The sequence below is a fragment of the Berghia stephanieae genome, chromosome 11 (assembly GCF_034508935.2).
Source record: "Berghia stephanieae isolate SIO BIC M18660-M18661 chromosome 11, UCSD_Bste_1.3, whole genome shotgun sequence".
NCBI lineage: Eukaryota > Metazoa > Mollusca > Gastropoda > Nudibranchia > Aeolidiidae > Berghia > Berghia stephanieae.
In genome coordinates, this window is record NC_088370.1 from 41,001,516 (window position 1) to 41,022,235 (window position 20,720).

The following is a 20,720-nucleotide window of genomic DNA, read 5'->3' on the forward strand; positions in this document are numbered from 1 at the left end:
GGTGTAGGTAGAAAATATGTAGCGAGGACACGGTGCACAGGTGTAGGTAGAAAATATGTAGCGAGGACACGAAATCCGCTAATGAGATTTCTCTCTATGTACGCTCTCAGCTGTTACTGTCTTATTGTCCAATTGTTAACATAATATTTTTTTAAATTCGGTATCTGGGTGCGGTTCCTGACCTCCCATAGTGCGTAGGAGGGTACATACTGTGTCTTCTATCCCCCCCCGTATATCTGTTTTCCAACATGCTTTCTGTCTTTGTCTTAGAATGAGATTACTTGGTTTTGTCCTGGCCCTGGCTGGAGTCCTAGCTGGGAGGGAAACAGTCAAATGCATGGTTATTGTTTTGGGAGATGATATTTTTTTCCTTGTAAATCATCTCTCTGTTATGTATTATTATTTTTATTTTGAATGTATAATGTAAGCATTTGAGTGTATTCCTCTTTGTTGGATTTTGTGCTTGTGTCTGGATGAGACTTATAGGTGATCTCAAACTAAGTACATTGGTGGTATGCTCTTGGGTTCTACATCTGATCCCTATGTGCTCCCAGTTCCCCTTTGTCTTACTTTCTCTTGGCTGCTTTACTTGTAATTCTAGAACTTTCTACTATCCAATTTTCTTCCTTTTTACTGGCGCTGATATGACCTAAATGTGTTGCATACGCCGTAAAACCCTTAAAAACAAAAAACAAATCTCTTTGTCTCAATCCGTGGCATGCGATACATCCGTATTTCACGTGTAATTAACGTGAATAATAGAAGATTATATGCTGATGGTTTGCAATTGGATGATAAGACAAAGACAAGGTTTTCAAATTTTAATTTTAGGAATTCAACATTTTTGCGAAGAAAAGCTTCTTCGACTTAGACAATTCCACATGCACTCTAATTTATTCTCAATTTACAAAAAAAAAAAATTAAAAAATTATGCCTTTTGCGCCACGATATCATAAGATATCGTCGCCTAGGCATTCCACGAAGGAATATAGATAACTCATCAAACAAGATGTCTGATGTCAACAGGAATCACCCATGTTGTCCAAGTGAGCAAATTGGGGGTTAATAATCTTGCTCAAGGAAAAAAAAAACAAAGTGCCCGAAGCGGGGCTCGAACCCGGGTCATCCGGATCACAGTGCAATACCTTAACCACTCGCATTAAGATTTGTGATGACAATGAATTTTGCCAAATAAGGATGTTTATATGATGAAGAAGACGATGTATGTCAGGTTTGATGGATGTGTGGCTTAGATGAAAGGGATTCTCATTCCAGTGAAATTGAAGGTAGTGTTAAAATACTTTTCGTCAACGTATCCAAAATGACAGATGAAGGTGACCCTATTACTATTACGCTTTATATGGGAATTTTTAGCTTCCATAAAAATCACAAAATGTAATTCAACAAAACCCTGACACCTGCAACAGGATTAATTATTTTTTATAGCCCTTCAGAGCCATTCGGCCCCTGAAGCTGGAGTTTCTATAGCGTGAAATGGACAATATCATTTGCTTGCTATCCTGTGGACAGGACACTAGTCTATCGCAAAAAAAATCCAAATCTAACAGCTACCCATTCACTGCTGGGTGGACAGGGGGGGGGGGTCAGAAAAAAAATCTCAACTTCAACCAGGATTGATATCAGTCCCTTTGGGTGTGAAGCGGGTGCTCTACCAACTGAGCTATCGGGACCCCCGGGATTAATTATATAACATGGTATTGATGCTCGTTAAGATTTGTATTATGTTATTAAAACAGGTTTTAATAGAAGTCATGGGAAAAAAAAACTGTTAGAAGACTTACACTACCTGCTATTAATTTCAATATAGATCCAATATCTAAGTTAGGAACTCAAACACAAAATATCCAATAATGTTTTATTGACTTAACAAATTAAGGATCTCCAAGGATCATTGAATATAACGTATGTATTAGAACAAAAATAAGATTACACATATTGCCTGTTGCCTTAAAGCGTGTTATAGCGGGGTGATTTCGGTGACAAAAAGTGATTTAAAGTGAAAATTATGAAACTTGGGTTTATTATACAAGTGTTAATGAAGACATTTTATATATATATATATATATATATATATATATATATATATATATATATATATATATATATATATATATATATATATATATATATATATATATATATATATAGGAGTATATATAATTTCCTTGCGTGAAGAAATCTAAAATTTCACATATCTGATCAATTTAACTTATAATTAATTTTTGCCATCCCTACACAAATAACATTTTCAGACGGCCGGTCAATTATTATCTTTAAAATTAAGTATTCCCTTGAAGACGTTTGTGCAGCAGTTTATGTATATATACATATATATATATATATATATATATATATATATATATAATATATATATATATATATAATATATATATATATATATATATATATATATATATATATATATTTACTATTTGATTAAGTTAAAAAATATCTTTTTTATTTCTAAAATTATTTTTCTAATCAGTTCTAGAATAATTTTGTTGTTATCAGAACTTGGTATTTCATCATGGAAACAATCCAAGATATTCTTTTGAAAGACTTTGCTGGAATCTATCTGTGAGGTGTAGTTGTAGAAATACACGTCTTCTAGTGTCCGGTGTTTTGGCAAGTGGACAATCCGTTTCGGGAAACAAGTCTTTTCATCCACGACAAATAGTTGTTCGGTATGTAGACCCTGTTGAGGAACAATTTTTTAAAACATAATATACACAATATTATTGAGAACATTAAAAAACAATAGAGCTTTTATACGGCGCAATATCCACTAAATGTGCTGAACTGAAAGCGCTTTACAAAGGGTCCCTGACCAACAGCATCAAGTAACATGTAGAACGAAACATGACGCCAGTGTTAGGCGATATTACAATTTTTTCAGACAGAAACAACGCTGTTGACGGCCAGGTACTCATTTTACATCCGATTACGGTGAGATAATGTGAGTCAAGAGTCTTTTACAAGGACTCAACTATGCACCGAGCAAGGCTCGACCCCAGGACCTTCTGATCCGAAAGCAAGTGTCATATAGACGCACATGAGGTTTTAAATAGCGCAATATCAAGTAGATGTGCTCAAAGTGTTTACAAGGGGTCCCAAGCCAAATACAAATTTAACTTGTAGGACGAGACATCACCCCCGAAAGGCGATACTATAATATTTTATTTTTTTGACAGATACAACGATGTTAGCAATCAGTACTCATTTTACACATGCGTAGGGTGAGAGAATGTGAGTAAAGTGCTTTGTTCAAGGATTCAACTTTGCGCCGATCATAGCGGGACTTGAACCAGGGATTTTCAGGTTCGCAGGCATACCATCATCATTATTATCAACAACATTATTACATTTTCGCATCATCATTTTTTTCTGAAAAGTACTCATATCTACCACTCAGTGATCAACTAATCTATTGATACTATGCATTAAGTTAAAAACCTTTTTTTTTTTTTTTTTTTTTTTTTTTTTTTTTTTTTTTTTTTTAAATTTAATGATAGTTTCTTTATTTTCCGGTCGGTTTTCTTGATAAATCAAGAAAACCGACCGGAAAATAATGAAACTATCATTAAATTTTTAAAAAATTGAGCAATATTTTTTTCAAAATCAATCTACTAGAAATTTTTTTTATTTCTAAACCTTTTTTTTGTGAATTAAAGATAAATGTTCTCCTTTTTGCAAGCTGATTCAAACAATGTGGTTTTCAAATTTATCGTGCACGTAATCATTTGGAAGCTCCCGAGAAAGGTATTTTTGTTTAATCTCTTTCACACTCACGCGCGCGCGCGCACACACACACACAAACATATACAAACAATACACAAAAATTACACATCCCTGGTCATCTATTGCCTATATTATTAATGTTAATATATACATCCCATGCTGATTGTCACTACCCCCCCCCCCCCCCCCCAACCATTTCCACCATCCAAGTACCAGCGGCCTTTTCTCTTTGATTTCGTATCATGGTCTACCCGAAGCCCAACACCTAGATCGTTTGTGGGTCAACCCCCCCCCCCCCCCCCCCCTACCCCCTCCCCCACCTTCGCCCGTAATCAATTTATAATTTTCTCTCTGTATAGAGCGCCACATGCACAATTATATACTATTGAATGACACTGACCTTGCCCCTCTCCTAACACAAGCCAACAGCAACCCAAGCTATCCTCTATCACGTGACCTTAGATCCGATGCTGCATACCGCTTGAGAGTCTTCACTATCTCGTTCATGGTCACGTGAGAAGGCTATATCCGTTCGGGTTCGGCGTTCGGCGTCTCGTTCGACCCGATTTCGTTAAAAGCCTATTATCTAATAACGACCAGTCCTTAATTCAACCTTGTCAGATTAATTTGCGCGCACCAACAGACTTTATTACTGGACATATTTTATTGTTTATGGCTCAAAAGATTCGTCTCGATCTATGATCATTTCCCTCCATACATCAGTATATTTTAAATAGAGGAGAGTTCGTTTGAAATGAAATAGTTTTTGGGGTTTTTTTTATCCGCAAATTTTGCGATCTCACCACTAGTTAAACTATAAGTAAAAAAAAAAATAAAATAAAATAAAATAAAAATAAAAAAAAAGGGGGGGGGGGGGTTCCGAAAGTTCCTACATCCCCAGTATTCTATTCTTTTTATAATGTTCTAGTAGGGGGTTTGGGAGGGGGGGGGGGGACTTTTTTTTATAATGTTCTAGTAGGGGGTTTGGGAAGGGGGGGGGGGGACTTTTTTTTTTATAATGCTCTAGTAAGGGGGTTTGGGAGGGGGGAGACTTAAAAAAAAAAAAAAAGCCCCCCCCCCCACCTTTTTTTTCCAAACCCCCTACTAGAACATTATAAAAAGAAAAGCAATACTGGGGATGTAGGAGCTTTCGGAAGGCCTCCCTACTTAAAGCTTACAGTTTTGAGTCTCCAGGAAACGACTGCCTCGCCTTTTTCAACGTCTCTACCCGTGTACACGGCGCCTCCCGGTATACAATGATGAAACGGGGAGCGTGGTGAGTCTGTCTTGCTGAGGACACAACATGGATTGGCATATTATTATGTCAATCTTCAATACACACCTTAGATTTAGACAATTTTGGTTTATTGATAAAACTGTATGACACATTGATATATTATTATTACACATCATAATGATTATCGTCGTGGTCGTGCTATGATGGTGGTGATAATAATAATAATAATAATAATAATAATAATAATATAATAATAATAATAATGATAATAATAATAATAATAATAATAATAATAATAATAATAATAATAATAATAATTAATAATAATATAATGATAATAATAATAATAATATAATAATAATAATAATAATAATAATAATAATAATAATAATAATAATAATAATAATAATAATAATAATAATAATAATAATAATAACAATACTTTGTTCCTTTGCTAACGCTCAGTGGGAAGGGACTTAACTCGCAAAAAAACTTGCGGTAACCGACGAAGTAAACACTCATACTCATATTACATTATACTCGTTGGTAAACGTTACCATGGCAGCGATGTTCATAATGGATTTTGGTGTCTAATAAATTGACTAAAATTGGTTTCTCGTCGTAGTCAAGAGTTTTATGAAGGCAACTTAAGGAATAAAAGGATACAAAGTGAATGAATAAAGTTACAGATCAGTTTTATTTTTAGATCGCCTCTTTTTTTTTTTTGGGGGGGGGGGGGGGGGGGGGTCAATTTCTGGAATAAAGAATAAAGACAGAGGTGGTGATCTCCATACCCCCCCCCTCCCCACAACAAAAAAAAAGTCTAAAGAATTTGGGTTGAAATGTTGCCCAGAAATATTCAGGCTCAATAACAAAAAAAAAAAACAAAAACAAAAACAAAAAACAAAAAAAAACAAAAAAAAAAAAAAACCCAAAAAACATGAAACTTTAAAAAACTGATTTCACACTGCCTGTCTGTCGACTTAAGTGATGCATTAAGGTCTTAATTGTTCGTGGCTGGAGAAGGCCTTTGAGTCTGATATGTTCCTTTTGGAATTTTTTTCTTTTCTGAAACTGTTATTATTAATTTTTTTTTACATTGCTATAAAACAATTTGGCCACCTATTTTTTAAAATATTTTTTTTTTCTTTTATTTATTCTTTTTTTATTTTAGTGTTACTTCCATCGCTTCGGTTGTAAACAATTTCTTTCGCAAATTCGTTTTGTTCCCGCCACGCAAACGGTTGGTGGGAAGGGAATTGGATTCAATAGTCTGATGTCACGTGGCCCAGCAACGGCGGCCATCGTGGTTCTAAACAAAGAAATCTGTACTTTTTATTCTTCATACTGGCTAGAGCTTTTCATATGTCTTGTGATCAGAATGTGTAAAAGTCAAAACGTGATCATATTTATAATGGGGTTTTTTCCCCTCTGGATACGCTTTTATGCTCGTCAGAGAAACATTTCATATGGGCGTCCGCCATTGTTCCGATAGTTTAGATCCAGTTACTAAGTTACTATGCGTCTTTACGAGGGAAGCGACGTTACGACTGTTGAAGCGTATTAACTCGCAACATAAACATACGTTCTCTGTCTTTATTCCAGAAATTGACCCCCCCCCCCCCAAAAAAAAAAAAAAAAAAAAAAATAGGCAATATAAAAATAAATATAGGTCTGTTTGATTACAACTATCACTCTTACGTGCACTGTCCGTTGGTTTTCATATCATATCTAAGATTGTTGACCTCATCATACAGCCGCCAGTCCGACCCTCCATTTCCAAAGTCATACACGAGTAAGAGCCTTTGATTGTAGTCGAAATAAAGTCTCATTTGCTTAAATGAAAGGGAGAGAAAAAGGGATACGTTCTCTTATTGGAATAATTGAGTATTTCAGGAAAGTAAATAACAGAATCTATCTATCATTACTGAAACAATGGCTTTCAGATTGTCCACTATCTGAATACAATATATTATCCTTCATGCCCAGACTCATACACTTTGATTGTAGTTGTAGTCGAAATAAACTTTCACTTGCTTAAAAGAAAGGGAGCAAAAAAGGGATACGTTCTCTTATTGGAATAATTGAGTATTTCAGGAAAGTAAATTATAGAATCTATCTATCATTACTGAAACAACGGCTTTCAGATTGTCCACTATCTGAATACTATATGACATAGACAAATAATGAGTGATAAAATCCTATTTTAGAACTTTTGCGATTATTTTAGAACGTCTTAAAATGAAATTATTGATAATTTAATACCACTTTTAATACAGAGAACAATTGCACAGATGATGACGGTGGTGACGACGACGACGACAACTTAAAACGTACCGTCGTATGGCTGTTGTTAACCGCTACAATGTCGACGGTCCCGACTGGAGAATGACACGTGCATTGTGTATCAAGTTCTTGACCATGTGTAGGGTTCATTACTACTATCACCAGAATCGAGGTCAAAAAGATGTGGTGATTGTGTGACATCTTGAGGCCGTCTGTGATAGGTGGTGATAAGAGAGAGAGAGAGAGAGAGAGAGAGAGAGAGAGAGAGAGAGAGAGAGAGAGAGAGAGAGAGAGAGAGAGAAAACCATTTTAAATCAGAAGACAAAAACAAACAAAATAATTAAAAACATCCCCCCCCCCAAATAAATACAACAACATAAAAAAAAAATACAACGACAAACAAAAAAACAACAAAAACAAAAAAAAAAAAAAAAAAAAAAAAAAACAAAACAAAAAACGGAAGAAAAGTTAGAAAAGTGTTTCATTAAAAATGCTTTACAAATCAAATTTGCGCAATAATTTTCACAGATTCCTTTAAAATTAAAAGCCAAAATGAGAACAATTGAACAAAAATCAAATCAATTCACCAAAATTAGCATCTTCAGTAAAATATCACAGATTCAAATTGGATAGTGGAAAAAAGGAAGCAAAAAACCCTCGAGGAAATCTCAAAAATTGAACAATACATTTACAGACATTAAAAAAAGTAAAGTTTAAGCTTGTTATCATCAATAGTATTAACGACTAATGAATCTTTAAATTAAAAAAAAAAAAATAGCATAGATAACATTTTTATTTGGTTGAACTCGAAACATGGAGCTCTTACATCTGTTCACCTAGACTCGAAAGGTTGGAATTTCTATGAAACAAGATATTGTTCGCGATCGACGTAGTACACTTATTTGCAGGTCTGATAACCCAATTCCTTATGACCTCATTGTTGTAATGGAAATCTTATTTTTTAAAAAGACGCAAAATATTACTCATTACAACAATGTTAAACTAGGCCTATAAGTGGGTTCGGATGTCAGACCTGTATTTATGTACACATCATTCGCGACACAACTGCCACAGATAGAGCTCGTGTCTGAAAGGATTTCGAATTTGGAGCGTTCAACAACATGTCTAGTCTACACCAAACAACCAATCCAACTCAAATTTTGACTCAAAGGAAAAGAAAGAATGAGATTTTATTTGACACAACTTTTTTAAAAAAAGCTAAAAACCTTTAAAAAAAAAAAGTTTAACAAAATTGGATTTTATTATTTTTTAAATGATTTAAAAAAACGTTACTCCCGCAACGCAATTCAAATTTCTACCAAAAAAAAAAAAAAAAATAAAAAAAAAGATCTTCCGCCGTTATTTGCTCCCACTTGTGAATAAAATCTGATCATTGAGGACATTCAGCTTCCGTGGATAGTGCCAGAGCACTTTAATTTCCGACGAAATGGGTTTAAAGCAAATCCATTTAACCCTCTCCTTACCACCTACAGCAAAATCGTCACATTTGTTACGACACAATTTACATTTTTCTTATTCAGATTTATTTTGCACTTCACAAACTTTTGAAGAAAAATGATCTTTGTTTTAATTATAAGAACATAAAGTTGTTTTGTAGAGAGATTGTTTGAGTTTAAAGAATCAATTTTTCTGCTGGGTAAACCTGCCATTTTGGGAAAATACTGAAAATGGTCGGAAAGGAGAGAGTTAACCTATATTTATTTTTAGAAAGAAGAAGCAGAGTAACACTTTTTAACTGTTCTAGAAAAATGTTATGAGACGCTACCCGAATGTTTTAGACAGACAGACAGACAGATAGATAGATAGATAGATAGATAGACAGATAGATAGATAGATAGATAGATAGATAGATAGATAGATAGATAGATAGATAGATAGATAGATATATAGACAGATAGATGGATAGATAGATAGATAGATAGATAATTTGAAAAGAAGTTAAGTACCTAAATAAGACTCATCAAAGATTTTTCAACTTATACTTAAAATGTAAAAGTGTTCATGATACTATTATTATTATTACTACTACTACTACTACTACTACTACTACTACTACTACTACTACTACTACCACTACTACTACTACTACTACTACTACTACTACTACTACTACTACTTCTACTACTACTACTACTACTACCACTACTACCACTACTACTACTACTACTACTACTACTACTACTACTACTACTACTACTACTACGACTACTAACCTTTCGATAGCTGTTCATTAACTTTAGCAAGGCAAGTTGTGTCTTAAACTTTTAGGACCAGTCCATTTATTCATTTGAATTATTGACATTGATTTGGCAAATAGATCGGATGTCATGCAAAGTATTTACACAAGGATATCATTCATTTGCTATACTTTTGTAAAAAAGTCAAGCAAAATTAAGTGGCTGAATGGGTGACACTGATCGTTGAAAATGCGGGTCCTGGCGTTGACCTTGGGTAAAGCTGTTTACATTTTATTACCCAACCCGACTCACGTGTGAATCGGTACCTAGCTCCAGGTGGGGCCGGATATTATAAGAGTATTGGTACAAAAAGGACGCCTAACAGGCGACTGAACTGTATGAAATTAGATAGTAAAAGGGTTCCATGTAGTCTGCTGAGGGAATAAATGAAACACTGCGAAGCGCATTGAGCATTGTTTATCCGTGTAAATGCGCTATTTAAATGTTCATAAAAAGTTATTCTTCCATGTTATTTTACGCCCGCTATAGTCTGGAAGATTTTTTCTCTCTATTTTAGAGAACAAACGATATAAATTGTCCACCGGGTGGGAAATATTCTTTGGGTATTCCAAACGTGTATGAGTGTATGCGTGGAGGCCAATCTCTTCTCTACCGTTGTCTCTAGCTGTAGGCATACCTGAACGTAATGTGGGCTATCAGATACTGAATAGTGCTAGCCAATAATTTATCTCTTCCCTGGAGGAAAAATGACGTATAATATATTGGACGTTACAAGTACAAGTAACCCGGTATGAATATTAATAATTTTATAGAATTTCAAGCAAACTTCAACTTTGGTAAGGACGTTTACTTTACTATCCAATAGACCTTGATTAATATTCATGAGGGCAATTGAGACTTCAAAGATGACATTAAAAAAAAATAATTTTTTAAGGGTTTTACGGCGCTTGCAACACATTTAGGTTATATCAGCGCCAGTAAAAAGAAAATGGGACAATAAAAAGTTCTAGAATTACAATTAAAGCAGCCAAGAAAAGTAAGACATAGGGGAACTGAGAACAAATAGGTATCAGATGTAGATTCCAAGAGCATACCACCAATGTAGTTAGTTTGAGATCACCTTTAAGTCTCATCCGGACACAAGCACAAAATCAAACAAAGAGGAATACACTCAAATGCTTACATTATACATTGAAAATAACAAATATAATAATACATAACAGAGAGATGATTTACAAGGAAATAAATATCATCTCCCAAAACAATAACTATGCATTTGACACTTTTCCTCCCAGCTAGGACTCCGGCCAGGGCCAGGACAAAACCAAGTAATCTCATTCCAAGACAAAGACAGAAAGCATGTTGGAAAACAGATATAAGGGGATAGAATACACAGTATGTACGCCCCTGCCCACTATGGGAGGTCAGGAACCCCACCCAGAAAGATGACATAATAGTTAATTGAAACTCGGTAAAAATCAGAATCTGAAACACTTATAGAACACATTCAAGATTATTGAGGTAAAAGTCAATGATGTAAAAAATAAAATTGGTGGACATCAATGGTCAAAATCATAGTAGTCTATATTGACTGAAAATCAATTTAACATTTTAAAAACATACCATAGAAACCGAAAAGAACTGAAGCAATCTGCAGAAAGCAAACCGATGTATATTATGAAAAACAAAATCATGATTAACTCTCTCCTTACCAGCTATTTTTAGAATCCCACCCGAAAATTCACACCCACCCAGCAACAAAATAGACTTTTCTTACTCAAACAAAAAAGTAACAAGTGAGCTCTACAACACAGTGTTTAGTATTTATAATTTATAGCTGTAATCAAAGAATTTCTTTAAATTTTGTTATGTACAAGAAAAATCAGAATGAGAAAATTGTCGGTGACATCGTAACGAATGTGACGATTTTCCTATGGGTGGTAAGGAGAGGGTTAAGTTGCATAAACCTGCCGAAATCTATCGAGTAAATGCAGATTTATATTTAAAGTGGGAAATGTTAACACGAGAGTATTGTATAAGAAGACAAATTAAAGGATGTGTAAGAAATGAAATTGAAATCATTATGTTAAAGGCAAGATCATGAACCAAACCACTAAAATCTGATAACGAGAAGATAAAAATCCTAGCAGGATAAATTGAATTAATACGTGACACTCTTCAACACATTCACTGAACTAAACTACTTGACAAGCATCATTATGAATATGAACATCCAAAATAACACATTATAGAGATTCTGTAAGAATGATCCAACATCCAAAATTACGTAATATTATAGATTCTGTAAGAATTATCCAACATCCAAAATTACGTAATATTATAGAGATTCTGTAAGAATTATCCAACATCTAAAATTACGTAATATTATAGAGATTCTGTAAGAATTATCCAACATCCGAAATTACGTAATACTATAGAGATTCTGTAAGAATGATCCAACATCCAAAATTACATGATATTATAGAGATTCTGTAAGAATGATTTAACATCCAAAATTACACAATATTATAGAGATCCTATAAGAATGATCCAACATCCAAAATTACGTAATATTATAGAGATTCTGTAAGAATGATCCAACATCCAAAATTACACAATATTATAGAGATTCTGTAAGAATGATCCAACATCCAAAATTACACAATATTATAGAGATTCTGTAAGAATGATCCAACATCCAAAATTACACAATATTATAGAGATTCTGTAAGAATGATCCAACATCCAAAATTACATGATATTATAGAGATTCTGTAAGAATGATCCAACATCCAAAATTACACAATATTATAGAGATTCTGTAAGAATGATCCAACATCCAAAATTACGTAATACTATAGAGATTCTGTAAGAATGATCCAACATCCAAAATTACGTAATATTATAGATTCTGTAAGAATTATCCAGCATCCAAACTTACTTAATATTATAGAGATTCTGTAAGAATGATCCAAAATTACATATATAGAGATTCTGTAAGGATTATCCAGCATCCAAACTTAACAAATGTAAACACGCTGCTTTGTTTACAAAAGCTATAAACATACCCATGTGTAAAAAGAATAAAATGACCAATGGTGACGTTAGATATTTAAAAAGCTGTGAACACTTTTCACTATATGGGTCACTTTGAGCACATTTTTCAATGTGACCAATGACCTCGAGCACATGGAAAGTTAATATAGATCATGCCCATTCTGGTATAACCAGAACAACGACACATAAAGATTTATCTGGGTAAATAGATGGTTCGAAGTTGACGTCACTCAGGTCTCTGTTATTTTCATCAGCGTTTATGCCGTAGCCATCGTTATGTTATAGCCTGATACTGAAATCCAAAAGGACTGGCAGTTTGACGTCATTATTTGGTTTTTGCACCAACTAGTGAGTTGTCGTTAGTAGAACTCATGGAAACAAGTTATTTCATTGAATACAACTCACGATTTGTTTTCTTTTGTAGCAAAAGACTGGCATTTTGACGTCATTTTTTGGTCAGTATCAGGCCATAACTTTACGAAGTCCACGGTAATTCTCACGAACTGTACTAACCCGACTATAAACGATCACAAAGTTTTGTGTGTTGGTCCTTTATATTTCCGGATGGCAATGTTGTGAGTTCCTTAGCCAAGCTCATACTATATATAGATAGTATGCGCTTGGCTTAGAAGCTCATCACACAAAACATTGTGTAATCATGAACTTTTATAGTCGGGGTAATACAGTTTAGTGAGAATCGCTCACAAACGCGGGTGGCAAAATACAATAACAAAGGCTTGAGTGACGTCATCTTCGTTCTATCTATAGGCAAATTTATATATGTGTGTTTTGATTAGTAGGTGATGCAGTTTTAAGTAGAGCATGAAGAGAGAAAGTTATTCCGAGCTCTGTTTGACACATTAAACTATTATTCAAATTAGTTAATGTCTGAACTCTTTGACCTGTCGTGAGAGCAAGCAACACGCCCATTTTGAAAAATATATTCTTCAGTGACATGCCTTCATTGACACCACAAGGTTTAACATAGTTAAAGACTAGTTGTAGTAGTGGTGGTAGGGATAGTGATGTGCTGGTTGTTGTAGTAGAGGTGGTAGGAATGGTGATGCGGTAGTGGTTGTAGTAGTGGTAGGGATGGTGATGTGCTGGTTGTTGTAGTAGTGGTGGTAGGAATGATGATGTGGTGGTTGTAGTAGTAGTGGAGGTAGGGATGGTGATGTAGTTGTTGTAGTTGAGGTGATAGGGATGGTGATGTGATGGTCGTTGTAGTGGTGGTGGTAAGGAAGGTGTGGTGGCTGTAGTACTAGTGTTGGGAGGAATGACGACTTAGTGGTGGTTGTTGTAGTAGTGATGGTAGGGATGGTGATGTAGTGGTTGACTACAACCACCACATCATCATCTTTTCTAAGAGGTGGTAGGGATAGGTGATGTATTGTTGGTTGTAGTAGTGGTGGTAGGGATGATGGTGTGGTGGTAGTGGAGGTTAATGTAGTCGTGACAATGAATTGGTGGTGGTTGTGGTGGTAGTGATTATGATGATGTATTGGCGGTCTTGGTAGTGTTGGTAGTGATGATGACGAGGTAGTGGTGGTAGGGATGTGGTGGTCGTTGTAATAGTTGAGGTAGGGATGGTGATGTGGTGGTAGGGATGGCGATGCGTGGTTGTAGTAGTGGTGGTAGTAATGATGATGATGATGTGGTGTTCGTGGAGGTTGTAGTATAGTGTTGGTGATGATGAGGAAATGGTAGTGGTTGCGGTTATAGTAGTGGTAGTATTGATAACGATGTGGTAGTGATTGCTGTATTCATGTTGGAAGTGGTGAAGATGGTCTTGTGGTTGTAGTAGTGATGATGATGATGATGTGGTGGTTGTTGTACTGGTTGTGATAGTGATGATGATGCTGTGGCTGTAGGAGTGGTGATATTGCAAAAGTAAAGTGAATTTCAAGGAGTTTTCTCCTAAAATGAAATTCAATGAGTTTTCAAGACTTTCTCAGTAAAATCAAAATCAAGGAGTTTTCAAGGGGTCCTTTAATACGCTTCAACAGTCATGTCGTCACTTCCCTCGTAATGACGCATGGTAACGTGGTAACTGTCTCTAAACTATCGGAACAATGGCGGGCGCCCTTATGAAATATTTCTCCGACAAGCATAAAAGGGTATCCAGAGGAGAAAAACATTACAAATATGTTTTAACTTTTATACATTCTGATCACAAGACATATGAAAAGTTCTAGCCAGCATGAAGAATAAAAAGTACAGATTTTCTTTGTTTAGAACCACGATAGCGCCGTTGCTGGGCGACGTGACATCAGACTATTGAATCCAATTTAAGGAGGCAGCGGGAACTTTGGATAATGCTATCATAACAAACAGGAGAATGAGGTACCTTAAAATATTCATAGATTATTGGCTCTTTTTATTTTGCTTGCCATTATCTTCCATAGTGGGCAGGGGGGTGCATACTGTGTCTTCTATCCTCTTATATCTGTTTTCCAACATGCTCTTTGTCTTTGTCTTGGAATGAGATTACTTGGTTTTGTTCTGGCCCTGGCCGGAGTCCTGGCTGGGAGGGAAACAGTTAAATGCATAGTTATTGTTTTGGGAGATGATATTTTTCCCCCTTGTAAATCATCTCTCTGTTATGTATTATTATGTTTGTTATTAATTTTTTTTTTAAATTGAGCTTTATATAGAGCAATATCCACTAAATGTGCTCAAAGCGCTTTACAAGGAGTCCCTGGTCAACAGCAACATTTAACATGTAGGACGGGGACATGACGCCTGGTAGGCGATATTACAATTTTTTTCAGACAAAGACAACACTGCTAACAGCCAGGTACTCATTTTACACCTGAGTACGGTGAGAGAATGTGAGTAAAGAGCCTTTTCCAAGGACTCAACTATGCGCCGAGCGCGAGGCTCGAACCCAGGACCTTCCGATCCGAAAGCGAGTGTCATACCACTAGACCACATGCATTTTTTTGAATGTATAATGTAAGCATTTGAGTGTATTCCTCTTTGTTGGATTTTGTTCTTGTATCCTGATGAGACTTGTAGGTGATCTCAAACTAAGTACATTGACGGTATGCTCTTGGAATCTACATCTGATCCCTATTTCCCAGTTCCCCTAAGTCTTACTTTTTCTTGAGTGCTTTAACTGTAATTCTCGAACATTTTACTATCCCATTTTCTTCCTTTTGATAGGCGCTGATATAACCTAAATGTGTTGAAAGCGCCGTAAAACCCTTAAATACAAAAACAAACAAGCTTGCCATCATTATGTCCTGAGGCCAATAAGGTAGAAAAGTCTTGACATCAAACCCTCTGCTATAGATAGTATGCAGATGACGTCACTCAGGCCTTTGTTATTGTTTTTGCCATCCGCGTTTGTGAGTTGTTCTCACTATTAACCAGACTATAAAAGTTCATGGTTACACAGAGTTTGTGTGTTGGTCCGTTATACTCCCGGATGGCAATGTTGTGAACTCCTTGGCCAAGCGCATTCTATCTATAGGGAATGAGATTAGCGGAAGAGTAGCGTCCCATGATTGGACGTCACCTTACTGAGAAAACGTCAATTTGGTTTTGAAGTGTCTCAAGCCGCTTTCACCGGAAGCGAGGACGAGAGACGCATGCGCACAACCAACATGACGTTCTCAATTTAATAACTTTTCCGCCAGTGACGTCACAGACTATGGGTGACATCCAATCCAGGGACGCTACTCATCCGCTAATCTCATTCCCTATTTAATTTTGGTGCTTACGTCCTTGGGAGTGTGTGTGTAACCAATCCACACATATGGCAAAACTATTTCAGCAGCAGGATTGTATAAGCCTATTTTTAGGATTATGGGGCGTAAAAGAGCGGGGACAGATGATCTTTATTAACGACCAGCGTATATTTAAATTAGAAAATACGACACCATCACACTGAAACCAGAAGATCAATTACTACAAGGTTTGTATCCAGTCCAGCGGGAGAGTGGTTTTTATACTTCCAATGAATTGGGAACCTTTTTTTTTTAACATTGCACTTTTCTTCTCAATAACATAACGGAAGAAAAAAAATATAAGCCCCATATTTCCCCCTTTGCCAAGTGGCTTGAACCAAGTGCTTATGAAATTGACCCCATGTGTACATAACCTATTTTTGGAAATACGCTCCTAAAAGTTAAGACGTCCCTCCTTCAAACATTTCCCAAACTGCTTGTAATGTTAGTTTGGCAATTATTTGAACTTTTTTCTCTCGAAACCATATCAATTGCGTTTGCTCAGATACTCGTTAACCCTTTTAACTAATTCTGTAATCTCAATATATTATTTATACTTTGCTGGATTGTCAAATGAATTAATATTTCATAATTTAAAACTCGTGAGGAAATTGTATATTTATCTGATAGTACGCCGCTTAACTCACTCAAGCCTAACACCGACTATATCCGTAGTTTACCCGGGTTACTTTTACCCCATGTCTATATTATTACATTTTTCTGAACCAAATTATAGGCGTAGTATCAAGCTAATGTTTTAATAAAATAGTTTTTACATGTTAATGGTAGTTAAATAAAACTATGTACATGCTCATTTTTAATACATTTTTTCCAATTTTGAAAGCAGCAAAAATGTCTGGGATTGAGTGAGTTAAGCGAAACAAATAGACAATACATGGTAATTTTGTAGGTAAAAGCCAATCTGTTTGTTTTTAACCAGTTAACGGCTGTACTCCGGAAAAATCTCGTATTTACAATATTGACAGAATAGTCGTCATTCAGATATAGATTGAAATGACCTTCATTTTGGCAAAAACTCTCAAATCTGGAACTAAGGAAGACTTCACGAAGTCACAGGTTTGAGAGTGTTTGCAAAGATGATGGCCATAGGTATCAATTGAAATTTTGAAGGACGAGTTTTCTGGTCAAATCTTTAATGCGTGTTTTTCTAGAGTATGGCAGTTAACTGGTATGGGTTTTGCGACGCTTGCGACACATTTAGGTGATTTCAGTGCCAGTAAAAAGGGAGATAATGGGATATTCAAAGCAGGTTATAGATTTACAAATGAAAACACACGAGAAAAAGTAAGACAATGAAGAATGGTTCGAATTGGGAACACAAAATGTACATTCCAAGATAATCCAGTAGATTTAGGGTTTGACCCGTAAGAAATTGTTGCCAAGCTAGTTTATATTATACCGATGATACTAGACCATCTTCTGAGATCTGATGAAAAATCCACCAGAATCCATCCATGGGAAAATCAATTACAGTCGTATCTAATTTAACAATGTATGAGAATAGTTTCTTCTTTTTTCTTTGTGCAAAGGAAATAACCAATAAAAAGTTTATTCTCTCCCAGTAAGCCCCTTGTCACAAAAACAGAATCGAACCGAATAAAAATTGTCAGTACCTATTTTGATTAAAAAAAAAAAAAGAAAAAAGAAAAGAAAAACAGACACCATCTTGTTCCTATACCTGTTAACGTGAAACAACCATTGGCACTGATCGAACGATACTTCCATAGCCCATTTCCGGCAAGACGCTGGGATTAGTTCATGCACTACTTTGGTCGTGACGTTTGATGAGTCTTTAAGCCATTTTCCTGTCCCCGCAGTTTTTCGCGGCCGCAAATTTCACCCTTGACCGCAAAAAGCCGCAATTTTCGCCGTTTTTAGGCGATTTTTTGTTAAAGAAAAAACAAAAGCTATAAAAAAATGTGAAAAGACGGCGACTTTCAATGCTAGCATCCAAAATTGGCACTAAATAACGGATAAACATGTCTTTTTTTATTTACTATTATTATAATATTATTTCAAACCATTCAAAATGTAAATAAATTCATGTTGACATGTTGTGACATCAATATTCTACAAAATGCCCTATTTGTGTTAATTTGTTACCGTACATGTTGTTTTAATTGTTTGATTTGTGTAAAACTAGCGGCAAATTTTGCTATTTTGATGGCAAATTTTACCATTTTTTATGGCAAATTTTGGCGTTTGAAATGGCAAAAAACCGCGGGGAAAGCTTTTCTTCGTCGGAGATTTATATATATATAAAACCACATTGTATTTTTGTGCTCAAACTAAAAAAAAATAAAAAAATAATAAACTCAGCACCTAAAAATTAGTCAATATCTACTCTGCGCGCTTATTTTTAATGCGTTATTTTACCATGTTTAAATTTTATTTGGTATTTATTTTTTCATTCCTGAAAAATGACATTGCGACACAGTTTTCTTATGGTATTTCCCAACAAACCCTTTTGTGTGTATATTTTTCTAACACTCGCTCATTTATCTTGTTCCCGTTGCCACTAACTACTGCTACAACAACTACTACTAGTAGTACTGCTACCACCATCATCATCACCACCACTACTACTGCTGCTTTCACTCCTCTTACTACTTACTAATGTTGTTGCTATTGCCACCACTGCTACCACCACCACATCAATGAATCACTACTGCTGATTATAATGTTACGTGTTGCTGTTGACGAGGGACCTTTGAAAGCGCTTTTAGCACGTTTAGTGGATATTGCGCTATACAAAGGCTCAATGTTGTATTCTTTTATTTTTTACTACTTCTAATCCTCCAACTACTACTACTATGTATTACATACTGATTCTACATCTACCACCACCACTACATACAATTTTGTAGTACTATATCTAGCTAATAAACCGTGTTGTTTCTGTTGCGGTGGACACACCTTAAGCCTAAAGGAAATGATCCGACCAGATTTGGCCTCCAGCACAAAAAGACGTGTCGTTTCCGCGTTGGTGGTCACGCGGCCTAAGGAGCGTGTCCACCGCCACGGAAACGACCATAAATTGACCTCTTTTTTTTTTTTGGTGTGCAGCAGTACTGTGAGCCAAATTTTAAGTCTGCTTCTCTGGATTCTGCATCATGTCTCCAGGGTCTTGATCCAGTTAAAATAAATTGTTCTCCGCCATTGTAGCCTTCTCCTCCAATTATTTGGGAGAGAACACACATTTCTGGTCCCAGGTCTGAGCTAGTTGTAAAATGAAAGAAAGAGAACAATTCCTACCCTTGTGAAGGATGTGTATCAAGACGTCTAGTGCTTGACACGAGATTCTGCTTTATCTTTGGTCCTGTTGGTGTTAAATTTTTAAGCTGATTCTTTCATTAATTCGGATTCATTCTTATAATTTTTATAAAAAAAGAAGAAGAAGAAGAAGAAGAAGAAGAAGAAGAAGAAGAAGAAGAAGAGGTGCGGTCGTGTGTGAAGGAGGAAAAAGAGAAAAATTTAAACAATCACGGTCGTAAGGAAGACGACTTCCGTTGAGAGCAGTCAATCACCTGTCGTAGAAAAATATTTATTTCGCATTATTTTTTTCCCGGTTGTCTTTCACGCTGTGCTGTGCTGTGCGTGTTATGATCACTGACTACGTGTGTGTTCGACAAGCAAGACACTGTCAACCCTCTCTCTCATCTCTGTGACACAGTAATGATATGCCAAGAAAAGTATCTAAAGGATAAAAAATCTGACTTTTTGAGGAAACCGTGTGTTGGAGGAAACCATGCTGGAGTGTACGTTAATGATATGCCAAGAAAAGTATCAAAATGATTTAAAAATCTGACTTTTTAAGGAAACCGTGTGTTGGAGGAAACCATGCTGGAGTGTACGTTAATGATATGCCAAGAAAAGTATCAAAAGGATTTTTTAAAAACTGACTTTTTGTGGATGGTAGTTGCAATATACTTCAAAAAAACCTGGACAGACTACAATCATGGGAGAAAGAATGGAAAATGGAATTCCAATCAAAAGAAATGCCACTAATTCTTATCACAAACATAAGATCAGATTATTATAAAAACAAAGAAAAATTGGAGAAATGCATAAAGCAGAATATCTTGGATTAACTCTCGAGCAGCACTACATCGATAAAGTTTGTAAAAAGGCCAATACAAAACTTGGATTCTTACAAAGAAATCTACAAAGTTGTCTTAGCTAGGAACATCAGAGAAACCTGCTATAAAGTCTTTGCACAGCCAATTTTAGATTATAGTGCATGCGGTTAGGAACCTGAGAGTAAAAAAAACCCACATGGAACAGCTGCAGAAAGCTCAAAACGGAGCACGCAGGTTAGTTGTAAAACAACAAGATGGACTGAAAGCTTCAGTGAGATGCACAAGAGCCTAAACTAACTGGTCGCCATTACATTAAAGACACACAATCCAA

General features: G+C 35.6%; 1 protein-coding gene across 3 annotated transcripts; it reads right to left on the minus strand.

Annotated features, from left to right (window-relative positions):
- Positions 1-2,441: 2,441 nt before the first annotated feature.
- LOC144956816 (uncharacterized) lies at positions 2,442-19,696 on the minus strand. 3 transcript variants are annotated; one of them, XM_078887555.1, is made up of 5 exons: positions 19,566-19,696; positions 7,334-7,494; positions 6,698-6,831; positions 4,938-5,049; positions 2,442-2,716 (listed from the first exon to the last, which is right to left on the minus strand). In XM_078887555.1, the coding sequence occupies exons 2-5, from the start codon at positions 7,481-7,483 to the stop codon at positions 2,450-2,452; spliced, it is 663 nt and encodes a 220-aa protein (XP_078743681.1). In that variant the 5' UTR covers positions 7,484-7,494; positions 19,566-19,696; the 3' UTR covers positions 2,442-2,449. The 3 variants fall into 3 exon arrangements, with proteins under 3 accessions (XP_078743681.1, XP_078743679.1, XP_078743680.1); XM_078887553.1 differs by lacking the exon at positions 19,566-19,696 and adding an exon at positions 12,443-12,551; XM_078887554.1 differs by lacking the exon at positions 19,566-19,696 and adding an exon at positions 9,517-9,615.
- Between the last annotated feature and the right edge of the window lie 1,024 nt (positions 19,697-20,720).